The sequence below is a fragment of the Engraulis encrasicolus genome, chromosome 14 (assembly GCF_034702125.1).
Source record: "Engraulis encrasicolus isolate BLACKSEA-1 chromosome 14, IST_EnEncr_1.0, whole genome shotgun sequence".
In the NCBI taxonomy this organism is placed as follows: Eukaryota; Metazoa; Chordata; class Actinopteri; order Clupeiformes; family Engraulidae; genus Engraulis; species Engraulis encrasicolus.
In genome coordinates, this window is record NC_085870.1 from 33,672,900 (window position 1) to 33,696,677 (window position 23,778).

At 41.6% G+C, this 23,778-nt stretch overlaps 1 protein-coding gene across 2 annotated transcripts; it reads right to left on the reverse strand.

Moving 5' to 3' along the window:
* Window positions 1-1,363: 1,363 nt before the first annotated feature.
* fkbp5 (FKBP prolyl isomerase 5) lies at window positions 1,364-23,778 on the reverse strand. 2 transcript variants are annotated; one of them, XM_063215503.1, is made up of 11 exons: window positions 20,428-23,778; window positions 15,173-15,296; window positions 10,831-10,975; window positions 9,234-9,376; window positions 8,465-8,579; window positions 7,889-8,045; window positions 7,040-7,130; window positions 6,837-6,920; window positions 6,522-6,707; window positions 5,121-5,360; window positions 1,364-4,184 (listed from the first exon to the last, which is right to left on the reverse strand). In XM_063215503.1, the coding sequence occupies exons 1-11, from the start codon at window positions 20,454-20,456 to the stop codon at window positions 4,095-4,097; spliced, it is 1,404 nt and encodes a 467-aa protein (XP_063071573.1). In that variant the 5' UTR covers window positions 20,457-23,778; the 3' UTR covers window positions 1,364-4,094. The 2 variants fall into 2 exon arrangements, with proteins under 2 accessions (XP_063071573.1, XP_063071574.1); XM_063215504.1 differs by having other exon boundaries at window positions 19,812-23,776.

Here is a 23,778-nt window from a genome sequence, read left to right on the forward strand (position 1 = left end):
AATTGACATATTTGTATTGGGCATTCCATTGCATTGCATTGCATTGCAAAATGTATTTTACATACATTTAAAAATGATGATCTCAAAATATGTGAATGGCAAGAATTCACACAAATGATAGGACTTCTGAACAGTCATTTCCAATAATAAAATGTAAACGTCAAAAATGGTGCATACACAATTTTGCAACAAAACTCTTAAATCCTCAGTTTTACTTTAACTAGCATGATGACTTGACCAGCTCAGTTCAATGGTGAAGAGTGACCCTTGTGGTTGGTATCATTATCTTGACTGACCCGGGCCATGGGACAAGCAAATGTAAATGTCTTTCCTCATTATGATTGCACAGCACACCACACAGTCCGTAGAACAAAATTAAAAACTGTACTGTAGGACTTGACTTTTTACAATCCCTTTATTGAACCTTTCCATTGTCCAAGCATCTACATGGCCTACAGCCTTCAAGTGTGCAAACCATGGTGGAAAATAAGAATTTAGTCAATAACAGAATTTTATATCAATGCTTTGTTATACACCATTTGTTTACAATAACAGAGGTGAAATGGTTTCAACGGATTTTAAGGTTTTCTGACTGGTAGTCTATTTTAGGCCATTCCTACATGCAGACAGGGTCACTGGTCACTGTACCTGTCCATCCCCTCCAGGGAGAGCCAATGATCAATGGTGAAGTACATAATAACTCCACCAGGGGTCACTACACTTTCACAAATCCTCCTCAGGTTTACAGTAACTCCATCACAGGTAAGCCTATCCATATGCACTATGCAGAGTAGGACTACTGTAACCACCTGTGTTGGTTATATGCTTACTAGGTACTGTCACTCAGCCCCACAGCCTCATTGATGCGTCCCATCAATGCCTCAACTGCTCTTCTCTTCAATGCATTAGCTTACAAATCGTGGCTCACACTAATTCCATTTGCATGCCTATGACGTTGCATTAATTACGGTTAGGGCATTTCCATCTGGGATCGGTTCACCAGGCATTGAGAGACAATCCAGCATGTGACACCTTTTTAAGTCATCTATAATATGAGCATAGGTGTCACTCAAATATATGTGGCTGGCTCAGATATGCTTGCTGTAGTGTCAGGAGAATAGGGTCAGGCCAAAATCATCAACACTACAACAGACCAAAGCCTTGTGTGCCATATGGCCAATCCAGCCTTGCCAGGAAGCCTATGTAAATGCTCAAATAAATAAACACATAAAACATGCAAGGTCCTACAACGATTCTTTTCTAAGATGGATTCGGTAAAATGGTCAGTAAACTTAAATACTAATACTTAGGCCACATGGCCCGGCCACACACGGACACACACTTAAGAAAAACAAACAACAGATTTTGAATGAAATATTTATTTACAGTACTGCTCATTAACCTCGTAGTCTTCCAATAATAAAAAAATAGGCTTTCAAGTCTTTGCTTTTCTCTCAGACAGTGTTAATGACATGGTCATCAAGGTAATGTTTTTTTTCACTAATGTCTTATCTGCAAAGAGACAAAGCGTTACAGGTTTCGTTTTTGTCATCACATTACAGGTTAATTCAATTTTAATGACATCTGCATCGGCAAGTCCACAATTCATTAGTACACCCATGCCTGTCTGAGTTTATATATTTTCTTTGAGGTTATAATAACCCCAAGTGTGTCTGGTTCCTTTCAAAGTACAGAAGATTTAATAAACAGCAGACCATTATCAGATTGTGCAAAAGAAGAATATTACTTACTTTGCTGTGTTTGTACCAATATGATTACCCTCTTTTTTATTGGTAATGTGTAACTTTGGATAAAGCAAATGGGGTGCTTGGATTTTCAAGAACAAATTGACATAATATAATACATTCTCTGTAACGAAATAGAATGGTGTTTAACATCTTGAAAACATCACCCTGTGCTGGCAAATTAGCTTTAGCGCATTCAAAATGAACACACATGATTGAGTGCAGGGCACGTTAGGAATGGTCTCACTTGCAAGTGAGGGTTCAGTATGGTCTTTCATTACTTGATTCTTGACCATTGGCTTATGTGTGTTGCCGAGTATCAAACAATTCACTGTTGCTACCCACTGGTCCAAACTGGGCAATGTCAACATCAACACTTAAATAAACAATGACAATTGTTTTTTTTGTCCTTTTTTTTGGTACAGCTGCACACTAGTGTGACTTACTGTTTTATTTCCTGACAGAAGCTTTGACTGACACAACTTTTTTGAAAGTTGCGGTTCGAAGCACGACATGTAATAATATGTATGCGGTTACTGATGGCCAAGGCAACAGAGTCAAAGAGGAGAACAACAAGACACCACAGATGTGAGCAGAGGAGAGAAGTCAAAAGGGGGAAGAATTTGGTGTCTCCTGCAAGTCCTTGAGGTTGTACAAATATAGACGGAGCAGACGAGTGCCATAGCAGCCTTGGACACGAAGAAGAAGAAAAGGAAGAAGAAGTAGAAGAAGAAGACGAGGAAGAAGAAGAAGAAAAAGAAAAAGAAGAAGAAGAAGAAGAAGAAGAAGAAGAAGAAGAAGAAGAAGAAGAAGAAGAAGAAGAAGAAGGCAGTGAGTCATATATCTGATCCGAAACTCTCATTGATGCTGCTGTAAACACCCAAAAACACTTTATAATCAACCAAATGCAAAATACATGTTGAACTGTATCTATAACAACAGTTTGAGTTAATCAAAATACGTTATCGAATGGAATCAGTACAAATAGCACTTGATGTAAACTACCCACCATTTTCAGGTGAGAGAGATCAAAAGGAGGCAATGTCTGACAAGGGTTCACGAGAAATGTTTTCTCATTCAGATATAGCCGAAGAGCTTTAAGGACACATTGGAAGAGATATCTGCCTCAAAATACACCGCCCGTTAACCTTCACGGCTTATATGCCCTTGTCTAGACTCCCTTCTTTCCTTTGTTTTTTCTACCGCCACGTTTACCTTGTCATTTAGTGGCCTTCATGTCTAATTTCATTGCACAGGCAACTGTCAGGCAACTTGTCTATAACAGCAGTAAAAGGAACATCAAAATGAAAATTGCAGGGATTGGTAAAACATTGATTGCAGGCATACGTTTTCTTTAAGGGCATGGCCTTCAGACCTTCCTGTTGTACCAAAACTTCTTACTCTCTCTCTCATGATTACAACAGAGAGAGGAGTGAGAGGGATTTTTTTTTCTTTTCCCATGAAGAATGGAAGCAGACTGGTCCTCCAATAACGTGATGGAACCTAAAGGCTTTTGAGGACTTTCATGATCCTTCACTGACTCTGGAGCAGGACATATTTTCTTTCTTTACATTACTCAGACGTGACTATGTCACCTTTCGTTTTTTTTTTTTTTTACTTTTTGTTTTCCCTTGGGGAAGAGTGCACAACTCTGCATAATTGACAGATTCTTTTCAACACGAAACATAGTTAACAGAATGACCTCTTATTTTACATTTTACATAGTCTTATAGCCATACTTGTAATTGATGTCAAAGCACTGTGTGTGTAACACCCGGGTCCAACCATCCAGCTGACAAGAAGTCTCATCCCTTTTGTGCTCAAATGAACAGCTATCAAATAAAAGAAAGTCTGTATCTAAAGCAAACTAAATCTGGAGCGCCAACACAGTTGCATATAACAAATGACTTGGAGATCGTCCTTGTAATGCAAAGTTGAACTATGCATTAGAAAAAGAAAGCTGGACAGATCAGTCAAGCGCAAGAGGGTAGACAAGGCCAAATTGCAAGTAGACACGCAGGAAGCGTGCACAGTTTTTCAAGCTTTCCCCAGTTCCATCTGGTCTTGTATTGTCTTTTGTTTTCGCCACGGGTGTCCTTGACAGAATGCCTTTCGGAGCTTCCCCTCCCAGCCCAGGGGGATCTGATGTGTTTATCTTTTACGTTTGTCTCTATGATTCTGGCCTCACTGCCTGTGCCCGACCTGACGTCTTCAGTGCGAGGGGTCCGGGGTGGTGGTGGTGGTATAGGGAGCAGGTGCTTGTCCCCAGCCTGCCCGCGTCCAACAGTCCTGTAGGAGGCAACGTGGCTTTGGTAGTGGCCCCAGTCCTCCTGGCCCAGTCCTTCTGGATCAGGAGCAGTCCTGGCTTCTGCGGTGTTTGCGTTTACTGCTGAAGTCACTCGACGTGCTGCTGTCTCGCCTCCTCTTCAGCTTGGCCACCTGCAGACACACACACAGAGGTTGAAAAAAAAGATTACAAGAGGGGAAGCACTTCACTTTGAATTAAACTGTTTTCAGCAACAACAATGAATGAATAAATGATTATTACTGTTATCAATCTGCCAGTGGAACGCTGTAATGGTCATTGAAAATACTTAACTAGCATAACTAAAACATTACTACAACATTGCACAGACCCTTAGTAATACATTACAACTCATCGCCATTCTGGTAACCCATATACATATACCGCTCAAAGGGAACACTACCCCAAATGAATAGGCCTACAACTCCAGGTCAATCAGACAGAGTGTAAACTATAGATTATTTCATTAATTGGTAGTATGCATTTCATTTAAGGTAATGTTCCTTTTATTTTTTTAGCAGCGATAATGGGCCATGTGTTATACCATAGAATACCATAGAATACACAGATTTTGGCAGTTCAATGCCAACCCTTGGAAAAAATGCAAAAAGGCAGCAAATCACATTCTGTTTGATTAGGTCAAAAAGATCAGGAAAGTGCATCATGTGCGTTCCAGCTTAAAACAAACTAGATAAGCATTTATTTGTTGATCAATACTGTAAATAACAGTAATATCCTCTACACACTATGGGTGTACATGCATATCCAACCACCATACAAACAATGGTGCACTTGTGCACACGTTCATTTTGTCGTTTCAATTCAACAGTTAATGAGTCAAATTTAGCACTCTACTCCTCATGTTCCTACTACCCAGTAAGTGTTGAATTGAACACTGCTAGTGTGGGACACTGACTGCAATGTACCATAGTGTCTTCCCTGTACCATTGATGTACGCATAAGCTCAGCAGGATCAGATAAATCCAGAGCCACAGACAATCTCACGGAGATTAGAAGAAGCTAGCCAAGCAGCACAGTGTACCACGTGCCAAACTCTTTATCTCAATTACCTTAGCATCGTGTTCTGCAAACCTCTGGAACATGTTGGCATAGATCCTCTTGTCCTGCTCGTGGTGTTCCCGCATCTTCCGCTGGCAGAGGGTGATCTGGGAGTGGGCGGCGCGGTTGGAGGGGTTCACCTGGAGAACGTGCCGGAAGTCCCTCAGGGCGAGGCTGAACTCGTTCCGATGCCGATGGGCCTCGCCTCGCCGATAGAGGGCCTTCTCGTTGTCTCCGTCCATGTCAATCACCTACGACGTGGGAGAAGCGAGTCTTTCATTATACACGTCCTCAGATTACGTGAAACCTAACACATAATCCCCAACTTGGCATAAGCAGCTTTCCAGTCTAGACGTGGCCGACGTGTACATCAGCCCTGTTAGATCTGATACACGGGAGATGGTGGAAGTGGTCAGTTCTACCACCAGCCAGCAAGCTGTATGATGAGTATAGTCAAGTCTCCGAATTCGGCCCGTCTATTTATAGCAGATGTTAGAAAGTGTTGTTTGAGTTTCCCTCCTTCCCATACTTCTCAGATTCCCTTTATCCCACAAAGGGTGGAACTGCACTGTACCATTGTACCAAGACAAGCGAGTACAGAACACCTGCCCTGTCATTCTGGGTTCTTAGAGGCATGTGTTTTCTTTGGATAGAAATGGCTAACCCCCAAGAAACATGTGCAGTTGAAATATAAACCCTAACCCTAATCCTCCACTGTTATGCGTTATGGCAACTTTGTTGCCATTAGAATGGCAATGACCAAGTTTTAATGTGTTACGTTTAACTCTAGTAGTGCTATGGTAGTACTTTGTAAGACTCTGATAGTACTATGGTAGGAAAGCTTTATCAAATAATAGTAAAACATTCCACTGGTGGAAGGATGGACAACATGAGACCACACAACAGCCAGAAAATATTACACTCTATGCCATGCATTTACTTCACTCTTTAGCGCCCCTTGTGGATGTTTTCCTCCTCATAACATGCTCACTACAGTGTTGTATCGGTGGGTTTGCAAAAACCTAGGCCTATTTACAGATACCATTACACAGAAACATTCCTCAGATGTCTCTAAAGCTACAATACAGGGGCATATACGTATAACACATACAGACGACTTCAGTCAAGAATTCCATATGTCTGGAGATAAGAGCTCAACTAATTAAAATGATGTAACTGATGATGTCATGACTGGAACATAAGTAGGCTACAGCATTGTGCCTTCTGCTACCAATACCCCCAATACTAGAGATATATTAAGCTGTTGTTGAAGTATAACAGTATAAAACCAGCATAATAGCAGTATCAGTATAATATCCATTTTCAAAAATATTCAAAAAAGTCATATTGGCATCGAATGACGTGGCGTCATGTCAGAGGTGGTCGTAATTCCTCACAAAGTGTCCTCGTACCTTGTTGCAGTTTTCCAACACGTGTGAGTACTCTCGTAAGCGGAGGTGACAGAGTGACAGGTTGAGGTGTGCCACGAGCAGCAGGTTCCGGATGGCCTGTTGCTGACCCTCGGTGACCCCACACTCCATCTCCAGCCAGGAGACGATGCGCTGGTACTGGATCATCGCCTGGTGGTAGCGGCCCATCTGCACATGCAATTTACAGTCAGAGGAATATGTTTGTAAAACAATTTCACTTAAATTGGTCATTAAATATGGTCTGATCTTGCTTTTGTTCTCTACATTGTTAAAGAGGAAGCTTCATTTTGATGTTACCTTGAAATACTGAGTCCCTTTCTGTTTGACCAATGGTGATTGTTCAAGTTTCTCATTCAAGTCCATTTCCCATGATTCTTTGGCCTAAACGTGTAGAAGTGTGACCGCCATTAGGTATCATATATTGGGACATCATCAAAAAACACAGTTTCAACACAGACAAAAGATTGTCTTGAGATCATTGCAGAAGTGAGAATTATTACCTTTACAAAGTCTTTGAGTGTCACTTCATATATCACATCAGCATTTGGTCCAATGTCATATTTATATTTCCCCTCTGCTCCAAAAGCGTATCTGTTGAAACAATCCACAAATTTCCATTTTCAGACATTTTCATATACCGTTTTAGCCTGAATATAAGACGGTCCTGAATATAAGATAACAACCCCTTTTCAAAGCTCTATTCTTAGAATGCAAACCCTGTCTTATTCCGCCAATATGGTAGGAACAGTGTGGGCTGCAACACAGCAAAATGCAATGTGCTAGACACAAAAATACTGCATCTCTTATCCTAAACCTGTAGAGGGCACCACTAGAACAAGGTGTATGCAGATACCCCAACAGCCGAAGGTATATCTCTGAAACCCTCCAAACCTCAAACTGGAACATGAAGCTACTACAGTCTGGACCATTTCAGGCCTTCACAATTTGACAAGTTCATGTAGGCTACCTGTAATAGAGTGCTAGAGTGCTAGAGCACACAAGGTGGAAAACCGTTGAAAACTGTTGAAAATCGACCATTTTGAAAGCTTTAGCCGTCAAAAATTGTTCAGTTGATGCGGCTATTATGGTGTGCTAGCACTCAAGGTTTGGTGCAAGTCCATCCATTTGCAAATCCGTCAAAAGTTATTGACAGATATTATGTCATACTATGCACTGACACTGTGCATACCTAACCCCTAACCTTACGGTAACAAGAACTTACAGTAACTTACAGTCAAGAACATTATACATTATACTACACATTATGAGATATTTTGTTAAAGTATAACCCTAATGAACGTAACAGGGTGACTGAAATATAATGTAACCAATAAGAGAGCCATGTTTACTTGGGCTTGAGATAGAGCTGGCAGCACTCTCCCCTCTGCATCTTCTCCATGGCCCTATCCACGCCCAGAGGCACGCCAACATCCTCCGACTCCCCCACAGTGAAGCGGACATCACGGGACTCGAACACCCGGCCTCCACAGGTGCCCTGTAAGTGGACTGTGGGGTGGAATTGGTCGAACATTAGCTTGAAGTGCCTTTAAAGTTGTTAACAACTCTTTTGAAGATCATTTCACACTTCTATCAAAAAGTACATGATGTTTTATAGTATATTACATCAACTTCATTGCTCCGGTATACCTACAAGGTTACTTTATACAGTACACCACTACATAATCTCTGCCAGTCTCATGACATAAGCGACTGGAATGTTTCTTAAATACCATGAGCGAATGAAAAGCAAAGAAGCCAAGAAGGTCTCAACATGCATGGGAACTACTGGAGGGCTATGTTTGAGAACCATTCCTGGGATCTAGAGTCGGTATCTGCTTATGTAAGGGCCAGTACAGTACATTACAGTGCAGGCTGCTTTTGTGTGTGCCAGTGTGGGTTGTTGATGAATGACTTAAATGACTCACCGTGGACCGTTGCGCCATCATTGGGATTGGTGTATCCTTCGCCTTTGACCTTTATTCGCCTCACAATGCCACCATCGTCTGTCAACTCCTCTCCACAGAAATCCATCAGCTCCACCTTAATGACAAAAAGGATTGTAGAAATGATCAAATGCTCTGACTGTCACATTTCTGACATACCTCTCATTGTTGGGAGACATTGCCCTGTTATTCATGTGAAAGTCTGTCGTCTCTTTGACTAGTCATAGGACAGTGAATAACGTTATTTCTATTGCTTTGTATGTTAAGTAACACATATTATATAATCAAGGCCGGATTAAGATGGCCTGGGGTCCCTAGGCAACAGGTTGCTGTGGGGCCCAATCAGAAGGCAAATTTTGCGCCAAATCTACATAGACAGTGCCATAATTACGCGCTATACAGAGCTCTACCAACTATACTGAACACAACAGATACATTTCCCAATATTGCATGTTGTCACAATTCTGCACCTTTTCACTTTTGGCCAATTTGGGGCCCCCTGGCAGGTGGGGGCCCCTAGGCTGCAGCCATATCTAGCCTGTGCATTAATCCGGGCCTGTATATAATCGTAAACAACATGAAAAGGTACATGTACAGAAGCATGTTGCCTACATTTTTACATAGATCTCTATTATTCACAGAGACCACACAAAAACTAAGAAATGCAGTGTATTGACATGTTCTGCTATTTAGGTTATATTGTGTTATAGACTGTGTGTTTAGTTGTGAACTAAGTCGAGTCGGATCTCACCTCGAAGATCAGTGAGCTGTTGGGAGGTATCTTTGGGGGGTTTCCAGTGGAGCCGTAGGCATACTCAGGCTTACAAAGCAGAGTGCAGATCTCCCCTTTCCTCATGGACATCACGCCTATGTCCCAGGCCTTGATAACCTGACCTGAAGCAAGGGCACAAACACAACAATCAGCCATGGCTTATGAGCCTGATAACGCCAGTGGCACGCAGTAACAGTCATTGAAAAAAAAACGACCATAGTGCTACATCACTACGACAATACATCAGGCCCTTAACGATACATTACAACTTGGTCATTGTCATTGTGGTAAAAGCAAATTTATAACAGGTTAAAATGAATGAATGAATTGGCTGGTGAAATTAGTTGTTTAAATCACAAGAACTCTCTTGACAGTTTCAGAGGAGTGGAGAGTGTCAGTGAAATGTAATGCAATATAAATCTCAACGCAGACTTGTGTGGTTTGGGAAAGAAGAAAACTCATGAAGATCCTTAGGGAATGGTGTAGCTGTCCACCATGTTTTAAACAATGGCTGAATTATATGGTGTCTTGTTTATATCTTGAAGAATTACGATACACACTGTCAGACAATGGTGCTAAGTTTTGTGAGATTTGGGGGCCCTCCACTGAGCACGATAGCAGAGACAAAGTAACAGTCACTAACTGACTGAGACCTCTGCCTGACCTCACGCATCACATTGGAACATCACGAGAACTATCTTAACAGTTTCAGAGAAGTGGAGGGTGTCAGTTAATTGTGATGCAATATAAATGTCACACTGTCACACATCACAATGCTTATTTTATCTTACAATCGACTGGCAGTGGCAGTTACTTTATGTTTTTGTTTGTTTGTTTGTTTTTCTGTATGTGTGTGTGTGTTAGTGTTGTTTGATGTGTTTACACTTTGAAAGTAAAATGCTTAAAAAAACCCTCATGAATGAACACAACTAATCAACCAGGTAGACGTACATTTCTTGACATCATCGTTGTGGTAGCAACTTACTTGGTTGCAATGCTATATCCCATTGGCAATGTATTAAGTCTATTATGTGGTTAGCGACAATGCTTTCACAAAGTCCATACATGCAAATCAGTAAAATCACCTGCTTACAGCATAGGCTGAAAAGATCCATTGCACAGCAGTCATTTTTCTAACCTGATTTACATAATTTGGCTGCGTTCAGCAACTACACGCGGGGCGTTCACTTCCCATACAAAAGTATACCAGAGGACAAGAGTCAGGTCATTCATTTTCCCCATCTCATCTCAATTACGAAACCACTACACCCTTACGGCACTACAGCACAAAGTCTTAGGTAGGCCTACTAGGTCACAAATTGGTCATCGCCATTCTGATAACAATAAACTTGTAACAGGGCCATGTCTTAACTCCTTAGCGCAGAGCCTATGTTATAACCTTACTGTCACCAAAATTGTAATGGCTATGTCTTAATCTATTACTTAATCTATTACTCTCTGCATTGTCATAGCAATGTTACTATGATGTAGTTGAGTATTTTCAGCAAATAGTGAATAGGCCTGCCGGCGACCCCATCTGCAGTAAGAGGCTACTACAATCAAGCAGCTGCCTCACCTTTTCCCAGGTTGAAGCTGAACATCTCCTTGCGATCAATGCTGGAGTCAAACTTCTTGCCGCTGAGCAGCTTCCCCGTGTAGTGAACAAACACCCTGTCACCAATCATGGGCCGATCCCCCTCCTCCCCATGCCTCCTCACCACCTGTGGGAAGCCAGAAGACCACAAATACACATGTCAACCACATGACTCTCATCGAAGTCACATTTAGTGGTCTTCCACAGAGAAACTGGCATATGTTGTGTGTCGCTCTCAAACACACGTACACACACACGCACTCTCTCTCTCTCTCTCTCTCTCTCTCTCTCTCTCTCTCTCTCTCTCTCTCTCTCTCTCTCTCTCTCTCTCTCTGTCTCTGTCTCTCTCTCTCTCTCTCTCTCTCACACACACACACACACACACACACACACACACACACACACACACACACACACACACACACACACACACACACACACACACACACACACACACACACACACACACACACACCTCATGTTAGCCAAATCTAATACTAATGCTCAGCCTTAACACTTTTAGTAAATCATTGTACATATTTCTCTGCCTATACACAAAAAGTGTTAATACATTGGGAATATGTGGGGTGAGACAAGTTCGTGCTTTTGAAATATGAGTTAAAAGCATAGAAAAATATGGTGGATTTTGGGGAAAAACTTGTTTAAAAAAGTATTTTGTTTGTATTATATTTGCAGTAATTTGAAGTAACTAAAGTATTTAAAGCACAACATCACCAGTCAAAGTCACACATAAATGCTGCACAGTCAAAGTCACAGTCAGTCAATGCTGGGTCAAGCAATTGCTTGTCATTGCTGGACAAGCCTTGTTCCTGCTGCATGCCCATCAGATATCTCTGTTTATGTTCCCTTCACTGACAGATAACCCCATGATCGAGTAGTTATTGGTTTAGTAGGCTATGCCCATACCATTGCATAGCTCTACGACTTAGAATTTCATTACTATTTGTATTCATGCACAGCTGTGTATGTCACATTTACAAGTACAGCCCGCAACCACTTTCCCACTAACGTAACACAGGTCACTGTGTGTTCAGGACAAAGTTGGCAATTCATCAAATTCACACCCTTATTTGTTTTGTTTTATTTTTTGTTCCTTGAAACACTATGCCCTCACTTAGGAAGTATGTCAGCAGGTCTGCATGAGGACACCGTGTAACAGTCAACAGTTCACAGCGGGTAGGTGTAGGACAGGCATTCCTCGCCACGCTTGTTTTGGTTAAAAAAAAAAAAAAAAAAAAATGAACGCCAGTGTTTGCCCCGTGTTTTTCACACTGGTTGTCGGCAGACCTTTGTGTGAGTCTCGCATCTCTCCCTGCTGGCATGTGACTGATTTGTTAATAAAAAGAGAACAATGACAACAGACTAAACAATCAGTTCAGCACTCTTTTGGTACAGTGTGTGCCGATCTGCGTACGCTTCACTGGGTTCAGATCCAAAAAGCCTCTAGGCTCTGAAAGGGCTTTAGGTTGAAATTAAGGTTACATTTTCTGCTATTATTCCGCTCGGCTGGTCTGTAACTGACATGTCTCCTTCAGAGACAGGCAACAGCACGATTAACTAATGTGAGATTGATCTAATAGACTTGAGTGCACACACGGGTTTTGTATTTACAGTCCGAGCGTGTTGTTCAACATAACATGCCAGCTTGATTTCACACTAAATCGTGCAGAACGACAACAAAAGCTCATGGACAGTAGCTGGTTTGATTTGCTGTGATCATAGCAAGATGCCAATGTGCACAGTCAGCGTGGCTATCTCTGTGATCGTGCCATCAAATATTAACCCTTCTTTCAAACAAAATTCAACCATGTCTTTGTTAGTTATGGCACACTACGTACTTGCCTAACACATGCCACGCGGCGTAAAACACTACAGAGTTTTCCCTCTCGACACACACTTTATCTGCCATGTTCAATTGGACTTCTTCCTTGTCATTGCACTTGAATTATACTGGTTGTGTCTCAGCCTTTTCTTCTTGATAGTTGAAGACACTAATACAACATGCTCTGATACACAAAATCAACATGCTCTGATACAAGCAAATGCTCTGATACAAGCAAACTAATCCTGTGCTACAAGTTTAATAGCAGAGGAACTTGTCGGACTGCCATAGAAGGCCAAGTGCCGCAGGGAGAGTACTACCTGCTACCCGTGAAGGATCAGGTGTGATCCGTGTTGTGCACATCTTGATCCGACAACCATGAGTATATCAATACAACCATTAAATCCAGATGAATAGAAATGGGTAACGTGTGACAAGTGCCATGGATTAAAAGGGTTTACCCACTATGTAATCACATGCCTTCACAATATCACTGAACTGGCAAATGTAAACAGTCTTTCACAACAACAAAAAACTGGGCACCACCTTAAAAAAAAGACAGGTTGGCTGTACAGCCAGTAATGATGACATCGAGGACTGTGTGTGCCTAAGAACTACATAATCAGCATTGCAGCACTACACAATGTTCTGATCAAATTACAACTGTGATGTCACAGCAACACTTTACAAATCCAGTGGCAGCCAATAGCCTTGCTGTTGCGACAGCAATGTTCTTTCAATCAGCATCACAGGAAATATGGGAGAGCGTAATGGCAACAATGCACAGGCACAGTTCATGCTATTTTTTCAATATTTTGTGCAGAACAGAACAATTTAGGTCTTCCTACAGATTTTTCCCACCTAACATGCCATCTCAAAATCAAAAACCAATATCCCAACCTGACATTTTAGATGTCTTTCTTTCTACGTACTAAAGTAATGAGCAATAGATCATTCCTGGCCACAAACAATTACTACTAGTAAAAGCTTTTTTACACAACACAACACAACAGGCAGGTTCATAGAAAAAGAACAAATTAGGTCACAGATCAGGAGCCTAGACAAACATCCAACACAATCACCATTTCACAGTTACTGAACCCTAGCATCACAGACCATTAACATAGAGTACAGTACATCGGTGCGTAGGACAAGAAATCAAAACATCACATAAAACCAGAACTGCAATTTCACTGCCTATAATCAACCACGTAGGAACAATCACAACAGTCGTTCAAAGCACTTTCGCATAAACAAGCTTGACACTTAATGACACCTATTAGCTGACGTGTCAAGTTGGCCTAACTCCATCTTTTCTTTTGGCATGCAATGAACATTGGTGAGTAAAGTTCTCCCCTGCACATTTGAAACTCTGCTCAGCTGAGCACAGCGTTCCCAAATTCTGCTGACTGAAATATACATGAGGAGGAGCGCCTCACCATTTATAATGGGCTGCCAAATCTACAGCCGAGACAAACATTGTTTAAGAATTATAGGTTACACCCCTGCCATGTCCTAATGGTAGGGCACTGGGTTACGACGCCGGTGACCCGGGTTCGATTCCGACCTGGGTCAATTGCCATTCCCTCTCCGTCTCTCTCTCCCCACTCATTTCCTATCTGTCCTTCACTGTCCTGTCAAGAATAAAGACGAAAAGCCCCCAAAAAATACTTTAAAAAAAGATGAATAGATTACACTTTGATTTACTGGACCTGTTACATTGGTTAGGTACAGTGTAACAGCTATGTAGCAGCGGGTAACATTATGTACTTGTACTGTACCTTGGGGCAGAGGTGGAAATAGTACATAAAAATTATACTCAAGTAAAAGAATATTTACTTTTTCTAAATCCTACTCAAATAAAAGTAAAAGTACCAATCTAAAAATCTACTCAAGGAAAAGTTAAAAGTGCGTCACTTAAACTGTAATTTGAGTAAAAGCACTTGGTTACTTTTAATTAGCTTTCCTCTCGAGAATTCAATGTTCCTTTTCCTTGAATATTGTCCTCTATAACCTCTATCTGTTGCTTGGCACCAGCCATCATTCCATACATTGATCCAAGATAGGTGGGACAAGTAAAATAGTGGAAATGTGGTGTTCAATCCTGCATAATCTTTCATTTCCAGCAGAATGCCATTTTGTCTATCAGTCTAATATTTTTACTCAGTATTCAGGCCAGGGACTAGTGTAATTGAATAAAGCATTTGCATCAAAATGACAGTACTCATAAAAGCTACTCAATTACAATTATTTTAAGTACAATATCATTACATATTGATACATGTAGATGCACTAACATTGATCAATAAAATAAAGTGTTACCGAATAAAGTAATTTAATAAGACTTATGATGAAATCTTAGCCTACCAACCTCAACCAAGACCTGAGCTGTGTATGAATCACATGGAAGAAGTCAGTGTGTGTGGTATACAAAAGACTTGATTTTCCTCTATCTGTCTGACTGTGAGTGTTGGAGCTTACCTTGCAAACACCTTTGTCTTTATTGGGAGTGATGTCAGTGCCCTCTTTGGCAAAGAGTGATGTTATGGACTTCCCATCGGTGAACTCGCTCTTCTGCGCGTTCATCTCTATGGACCCACTACCCCTGCAAATTGAAAAACAGACACATCAGACATCATGCAGTATGCCAAGCATCGGTCGGTACAGCTCACCACTACCCTCGAAAATGTAAAAACCCTCTACTGTCCCACTTGGTGATCCCCCTCCCCATCCCCCTTTTTTTCCATTACTACCTGATCTGGACTTCATGTTATGAGGATGACGGTTTTGTTTATTTGTTTGGTTTTTCTTTTGTTTTGTTTTGTTTTTGTGTCTCCTAAAAACCTAATAAAAACCGACACAACAAACACGATATGTCAAGAATATTAGCTATTAGACAGAGCGTCCTGAAAAATGTAAACAAACAAATTTTACATCATTGTGCATAGGTGCTTAGCGCAATTAAATTCAGTTTCAGGCATATTACCACATTTACAGAAATCATTGGTTTTGTCACCACCTGTTCTCAAACTGACATCCATTTTTGTCCTAGACCTGCTGAAAACGTAAATCAATTCACTTGAAATTTTAGTGCTTTCCCTTTCAATGCTTGGAATCTATTCTGTGACTGTTGCAGCTGTCATAGCGTAGACTTAAGATGTCAGATTGAGAACAGACAGTGACGACACAACAAAACTTGTGTCTATAAATTCTATAACACCACTAAACATTTACTTTACAATGATTTGAAGAGCATACATTTTTGGGACACCCAACTATAGCCTGTTCATTTCCGAAAATAAAAAAGCTTTCAGAAAAAAATACAAAAAACCCAACGTACAGTACACACTGACAGTACCCATTACAACACACAATAGATCATGGTCTGGTAAGCCTCATTATTAAAGCAGCCTACTATTTGTTTCAGTCAGTTTGACTCATTTCTAAAATATCAAAGTGACGAGGATGTCAATTATTGGGATCTGCTATTTGGGCAACTTTAACGTACAGTAGTTGTACGGCACAACTGAAAGCATCAGCGGTAGTCTGTGGCTCTCCGCATCCCTCCCTGTTCCTGTTTCTGTACACACTGTCCGCTCTTACTCTCTGTGCGCATCACTGGCCATCCCCAACACACGCCGACTTCCCCAAATGTGTCACACTTGTGCGTCAGAGACTCTACTGAAGCTGTCGCAATTCCTATGCCCCACTGTGTGTAAACTTTATGCAGCGTCGGCGTAATGGATCCGGAGCACAGGCCCAGCGGGGTACAGGTCCCAAGGGGCCCGGCCAGGAGGAACTGAACCCTCCAATTAGCCATATTCACCATGACGTCTGAAAAGGTCTGTATTGACGCAAATCAGATATATATATACGACTACCAGTTGGAAGCAGAAGTAACACGTCTATTACATCATGTACTGTATATGTCTATGCCACCCAGGGCAACTTACACCTGCTTTGAATAAGTTGAAATGTTCAATGTTTGAAGACGTCAGATGAAGACTCAGCTCTTCCACCAGGGGAAAGTTCAGTATGCATCTTTCACCTACACCACGCTCCCCAATTAAGAATCCATAGATCATATTTTGCACAGGGCCCCATCGTTCCTTCATCGATCCCTGTTTGAGAGCTTAACAAAATGTACCTGTCTAAAATCAAATCAGCATGTGCAGTGTCTTGGACTGGTTAAGTGTGTACATTGCCCCTCCTGTCTCTTTTTGGCTGCCCCCCCCCAATACGTCAAATGGCTCATTTCATTTCATAAAGCCTTTCATTTCCATCAATGGGGAATGATTTTCTTTACTGCTTTGTTATTTTTTATGCTTAGTATAATCAAGCACCTGAAAGCAGAATCCTAATCTTTTAACACATATTTAGGGTAGGCTACTGTTAATCTGTATTTAGGGTAATGTTTTAACTGGCCAGTCATGTCATGTTTGACCTGGTTCATTCTTTGAGAGCTGTTGAGGAGACACAACTTGAAATTTGACATTCAAATTTTCCCAGTGGTCAGTCTGATATTGCTGATACACTCTCCTGATACGACAGGGACAACAGGCTGCGACTGGTGACAGAGTGTGTTCAGTTGGAAAGACGGGAGCATTACAATACTGAGCAAGTTAATATTCGCAGGGACTTTTGAAGGATTACAGAAGAAGACATAAGGGGTAAAAAAATGTACACTTGTAAAATAAAGACGTCGGCCGTCAATGGAATAGCTGGTGTCTGTGTGACTCAATGTCCTTGGTTGGCAGTTATGTCCCCTTGAAAGTGCTTACAGAAATGTTTAGACTGTGCGTTACATAATCGTATTAAACACGTCCATACTTTAATTCATATTAAATGCAAGTTGTGAGAAAGCTTTATGGGCGAAGAATGAGTGGAAATATATACACCCTAGGTACTTAATTATGAACCTTTTAAAGGGTTTTTAAAAACCTTATTAATAACCTCCATTTACTTAAATTCTACTTGTAAGATTAATCCCACTAAAAATGGCACACCATTATATCTAGTCACATCTCTCAACATCATTCAATTACAATCAAATCAACCTGTTAAATGTACTGTATGCATAGACCTATCATGGATACAAAGTTAAATACAGATCAAAATGTTCTCTGTGTGTGTGTGTGTGTGTGTGTGTGTGTGTGTGTGTGTGTGTGTGTGTGTGTGTGTGTGTGTGTGTGTGTGTGTGTGTGTGTGTGTGTGTGTGTGTGTGTGTGTGTGTGTGTGTGTGTGTGTCTGCGCATGAATGCATGTGTTTTGACGCAGATGCATAAAATTTGGTCTGTCTGAGTAATTCCTTTGGGCATCCTCACCTTATGGTTGAAAACAAGAATTGTCATGTGAGACTGTTTACTGTGTGTTTGTTAGAGAGAGAGAGAGAGACAGAGCGTGCATGTGTTTGCTACCACACTGCTGAAGCTTGAGTGTGTGTGTGTGTGTGTGTGTGTGTGTGTGTGTGTGTGTGTGTGTGTGTGTGTGTGTGTGTGTGTGTGTGTGTGTGTGTGTGTCTGTGTGTGTCTGTGTCTGTCTGTCTGTGTATGTGTGTGACTGTGTGTATGTGTGTGTGTACGCAGAGGAACAGTATGTTCTCTCTATTCAGAGTTGCTGGCACAATCTGATGGTGCTCACCAAACTAACTCTACCAACCAAGCATTAGCTGCCAGTGGCGGGGCATCAGCTCGTTGCTGCTGTGTAACACGCCCTAGACTGCATAAAGGGCAAAAACACAATTGCTCTCGTACACAAGATGCTCCTTTGAGGAAAAAGATAATACATCTGACATCAGAGTGTTTTGTCGATGAACCATACGCATTGGGTTATTCTTACCAATTAAGCACTACTATGATGAATCAGAAATCACAAGATGCTCCTTTGAGACAATAAAAGTACATCGTACATCAGACCAATTTGCCAACCAACCAGAAGCAATGTATTCTCCAAATTAGCAAAAGTATTATTTTGATCCATCAGAAATCACAAACATACCTATGAACGGTATGTGTACTATATGCAGACATGTTCTGACGACGAGCTTTCTAATCATTGGCAGCTGAAACACAAGACTTGTGAATGGGAACACCGAGTACAAGTGCTCTACAAATGTCACCGGCAGACTGTGTGTGTCTGCGTGGGGGTAAGGGTAAGGGAGTAGGGGGTGGGGGTACTTTTTTTGCGTAAATATCAGTTCCACTCAGATCCGGGGGAAAAGATGATGGAACAAAGAACAGAGGCTAGGGAACAGTCAGTCCTGGCCACCCAGGGCCAGCCCGTACAGACGGGCGATGACTCAGGGACCTTAATAATAACTCCATGCTTCAGTGTGTTTATCTGGGGATATACAGATTGCTTCACAATGGGGCGTTCAGCCTTAGCAACTTCGTAACGACTTTCTGTCAAGGAAAGCACTTAGAAAGTCTCATCTCGACAAATCTAATTGGTATTGGCGTTTTTTCTGGTCTGTGGTGATGCAGCAGCAGAGAACATTTTTTTTATGATTGTTGCGCAGTATGTCTATGAGTCTTGATGACTGGAATGCTTTGAATTACTCTGTAATTATCCCCTGTGTTGATTTCAAAGACAATTTATAAAGTTGCTCTACCATATGCCACATAGTTATGTGTAATAAGGGATCACTGTGTTCTTCTGATTTCAATTGACCTGTACCAGCATCAGACAATCTTTACATTGACTGTTCGATCAATGAATGCATTTTCTCAATTCCTTTCTAATATATATCAGCTATGCTGAAAGGGACACAAAGACACTCACATCGGGCTCTACAGACACTCAACCTTGCGCACACATATTACGTACTTAACAAAAATGAATTCATTCCTATATTAGGAATAAAGTTCAGATCAAGCGGCAGCCTATACAGTTTGTGGGTATTTTGTAGGCTATATGACGGTCCTGAGTTGCAGAGCACAGAATGAAATAGGACACACAAGAGCAAATGCAAACAGCAGAGACATGCAAAATCATAATGTCTAGAATAAACACAATATGAACAACCATACCAAGAAGACTGTAGCCCAGCATGTCTAAATATAAATAAATAAATAAATAAATAAATAAATAGCCACACTTTCATAAATTTGGAAAAACTCACAGAGCGTATGCACGTGAAGAGCCTATGCACGTGAAGACAAGCAGTTTTCGGAAGAAGCTGCCAGTGTTCTTAAATGACCCCAGTGCGAGTGCGTCTGTAGTGCGTTCGAGCGCGAGCGCGCGCCCGCGCGCATGTGCTTGGTTACGTGTGCGTCTACAAGTGTGTGTGTTTGTGTGTGTGTGTGTGCGTGGTTTGGGGGGGGGGTCTGAATGAAGAGAAACCTATAAGTAAGCTTGTTTTGAGCTATTTGCTATTTTCTTTGAATTTGTGCAATATGTTTAAATATCCTATCTTTATATCTCACAGGCAAACAGCTTACAAACCACTATTGCCCGAAAAATAGATCGGACAGACAGGGAGTCTAACCTAAATTTAAGAACTGTAAATCTCTTCACTGGGTACAGTAGTATTATCTCAATATCGGAAGGCAAAAGGCACACTGAAACGTGTTAACACTCCTAATGTCATATTCTGTTCACATGCACCGGCGACTGTATTACGCTTTCCAAGCAAGCATATCTTTCACTTTACTATAACCATCTGGTAAGAAAGGGCAGAACAACATCTACGACAAATAGACATTTTGTAAACATATTGTTAAGAAACATAGACTTACAAGCTGGCTCTCTCGCTTCTCCCTCTCATGTGGCTAGGCTATATCCGAAATGTAACTTCAGGGAATCGCGCCGGCAAGGCAACCTGTACTAGCCCAGTGTCACGACGCTGGCGGTAACGCTGTGTTCGAGACCGCCCTCTTCCAGCTAAGGTACTCTGTGTTCCACTCGCAGTCTGACAGACCGCAGCCCCCATCCACACACATGCAGGCGCGTAGGCTACACACAACGCACACACGCGCACGCACGCACACACTCAAAGTACACGTTACCACCACCACACAGGCACATGGAGAGAAGGGAAAACTAAACGAGAACGAGGTAGAAGGCGGAGAGAAGGAGGGGGAGGGCGATTTAGTTAGAAAAAAAGTATAAGGGCAGGTCTTGGAAAGTATCCACGGAGTAACACAATGTTCCGGCTGTACTGTAGCTTGCGCTGATGAGAACACAGTGTCCTAGTAGACACCCTGACCCGTAACCCGTGAAGTGCCGGCTGCTGTGCTGTGCGGTGCCTGTGCCGGGAACAGGCTGTACAGTACTGTGCACACATCTCTTACGCACAGTTCGAAGCCTACAGCATGAACGTCGCGATTTATGGCTTCAGTAGTTTTACAGGGGTGATAAGAATGCCATCTGGCAGCTGTGACATTGGATATGACGCGCTGAATGGATTATGGACGCGTTTTCGCTTTAAATTAATAGATGACTAGATTTTGCATATGTTTGGATTGGAATAGGGTAACTTTAAATCGGAGGACCTTTGTCACAGCGCTTGCTAATAGCAGCCTAATAGAATAAGCAATGGTTTAATTTGAAGTCGCTGGAACAAACGGCTGCGCCTACTCGGCTGGAATATGTTTGTTGTTTGCGCTTTTTATTCGCTTTGTTGATTTCCATGTAGGCCTAGTTATTACATAGGATACAATGCACTGCCCGGATTGAAATTGAATGGAATTTCTTAACTTTAATCAGATGAAGGTGGCTTGTCTGTGTTTATAGCATAACCGAACTAACCAGAAAACGAGTTCCATGGTGATATCCATGCGTAATTGTAAAAGTTTGGGCTACTTAAAAAGGCGTGTAAGGCCTATGTTATAATACGCCTATTCATTGTGACTCAAATCACATGTCAGCTGCATCTACACTCATGGTGATAGCTAATTGATGGTCTCTGGTTCAAGCTTACACATAAATGTCAGTATACCCTTATGTATGCCAAACCCTCTTTCTCCCCATTTGTTCACATAGAACGTGGCCTTGGTCTATCCTTATCAACGGGGCAGTAGCACTGACGATGCCGTTTTGCACAAATGCCATTCTTTTCTGCAAAGCATTGGGCAGCAACATTTGCCATCCTGTGTTTATCATCAGCATCATCAGCACCATCCCATGTTCATGTTCTACTTCATCATCTTCTCAATCATCTTGCATCTTGAGCTGCAGGAGTTGCGCCACACAAATACAGATTCTTGGTAATAATGAGCCTGGTTTTACAAAACCACTAATTACTTCGGAAATGAATGGTCTGGCCTGTCAGACTGGATAATGATAACAATAATAATAAAATAGCCTGATATAATAATACCATAGAGAGTACATGCACTCTCAATTAATAATACTAATGTCATGTTATTATTGTTGTTATTTTTACAATAAATAATAGCAATAGCAAGATTTGTATAGCCTATTATCCTACATAACTGGCACTCAATGTGAGTGAAAGAGAGAGGAAAATATATAGAGAGTAGATACTGTAACTACCCTTAAAGGTGCAATGTGTAATATTTTTAGTTGTTTATTTCCAGAATCCAGGCTTCCCATTCACAAATGTTACCTTTTTCAAGAACACTTAGCACCAATATCAAACTGTAAGTATTCATTATGACTGAGAAAATTGCACTATTCACACATGAAAAAGGAGGATCTTTTTAGCGTCAAAACTAAGTTGTCAATAGACTGCACAGTTTCAATGAGCAGCTTGCAGTACCTAGTCTGGCCACCATCCTACACAGTGCACCTTTAACCAAAGGCAGATGAAAACAAAACGGTTTAAAAATATATTTTTTAAATGACACTGTTGAGACAGTTCTCATTATATCCCCGACATGTGGAGCGTCAGGGATGTAGTGGTTTTGCGTGCGCCACCGCATCCACGTCCACCACCGCGTAAGGTCTTTCGTGTTAACGAGATGACTTTTGAACGGATGGATGGATTCGGCCCAGATTCGGTGTGTTCATGTTCTAGGGCAGGTTCATGAACTGCTAGATTTTGGAGGCCAACACTTTCAAGATGCCTGAATTCAAGATGGCCGAATTTTTGTTTGGTCTTTAACTTCGGACCAGGTGGATGGATTTGTCCAAGATTTGGTGTGTTAATGCTCTAGGGTAGTTCCATCAACTGATTAGATGTTTGAGGCCAACACTTTCAAGATGGCTGAATTCAAGATGGGCGAATTTTTGTTTGGCCCATAACTTCTGACCGGTTGGATGGATTTGTCTCAGATTCGGTGTGCTGATGCTCTAGGGCAGGGATTCTTAACCATAGGGTCCATCAACTGAGTAGGCCTAGATGTTGGAGGCCAACAATTTCAATATGGCTGAATTCAAGATGGCCGTATTTTCGTTTGGTCCATAACTCCCTACCGGATGGATGGATGGATTTGTCCCAGATTTGATTTACTGATGCTCTAGGGCAGGGATTCTAACCATAGGGCCGCGGACCAAAGTTGGGCCGCGCTCACAACCTCTAGGGCTGCAGACAATTTTCAGTTTCGCACTGGTGGGCCGCGCGGGCCACTAGTTATCAAATACTAGTGTGTGTCTTTTCCCTGAAACACAACTCTCTCTCAGCACAATGACCACACCCCGCATTTTTTTTTTTTGTTTGGGGGAGATTCATTAAGAACAAGACGGAACACACTTTGCAGTGGGCTATATGGAAAAAAGAGAAATTACCAACCGGTTCCGCTTCCCAGCTGATTTGGCGACGTCTTCTGTGTCCTAATATCCTCACGTGTTAGTTAGAAAGAGGTGTGCAACAGTTAGGCAACTCAAAATAATTATAGTTACTGAATCTTTATCTCTTGTAGCCTACTTGTCCGAGTGTCCCCAACAAGACAGTCCTTTCACGAATTTTGCTTAATTGATACTGGGAAGTTTTCCGTCCGGCTGTGGAATTTCTGTGTCGCGATCCCACTCATGTGGAAAAGCGTCTTAAATTTATGATCAGCAGATTCATTACAAAGCGCATGTCAAGAGCTGTCACGCAAGCTTTGAGCTGTCAGAGAGGCATTAATATGTGTGAATGATTCTGGCTTGCTAAACTGTGAGTGGATTTAATGAGTAAGGTTAAA

What these genes read in the sequence shown, in the direction of transcription:
- fkbp5 (XM_063215503.1), bottom strand. Translation starts at nt 20,456, where the DNA reads ATGAGAGGGAGAAGCGAGAGAGCCAGCTT. An exon ending in CACTCAAAGACTTTGTAAAG is followed by an intron (nt 6,921 to 7,039) that starts GTAATAATTCTC and finishes CTACACGTTTAG; the next exon opens with GCCAAAGAATCATGGGAAAT. An exon ending in TTGCAGAACACGATGCTAAG is followed by an intron (nt 4,185 to 5,120) that starts GTAATTGAGATA and finishes GTGTGTCTGCAG; the next exon opens with GTGGCCAAGCTGAAGAGGAG.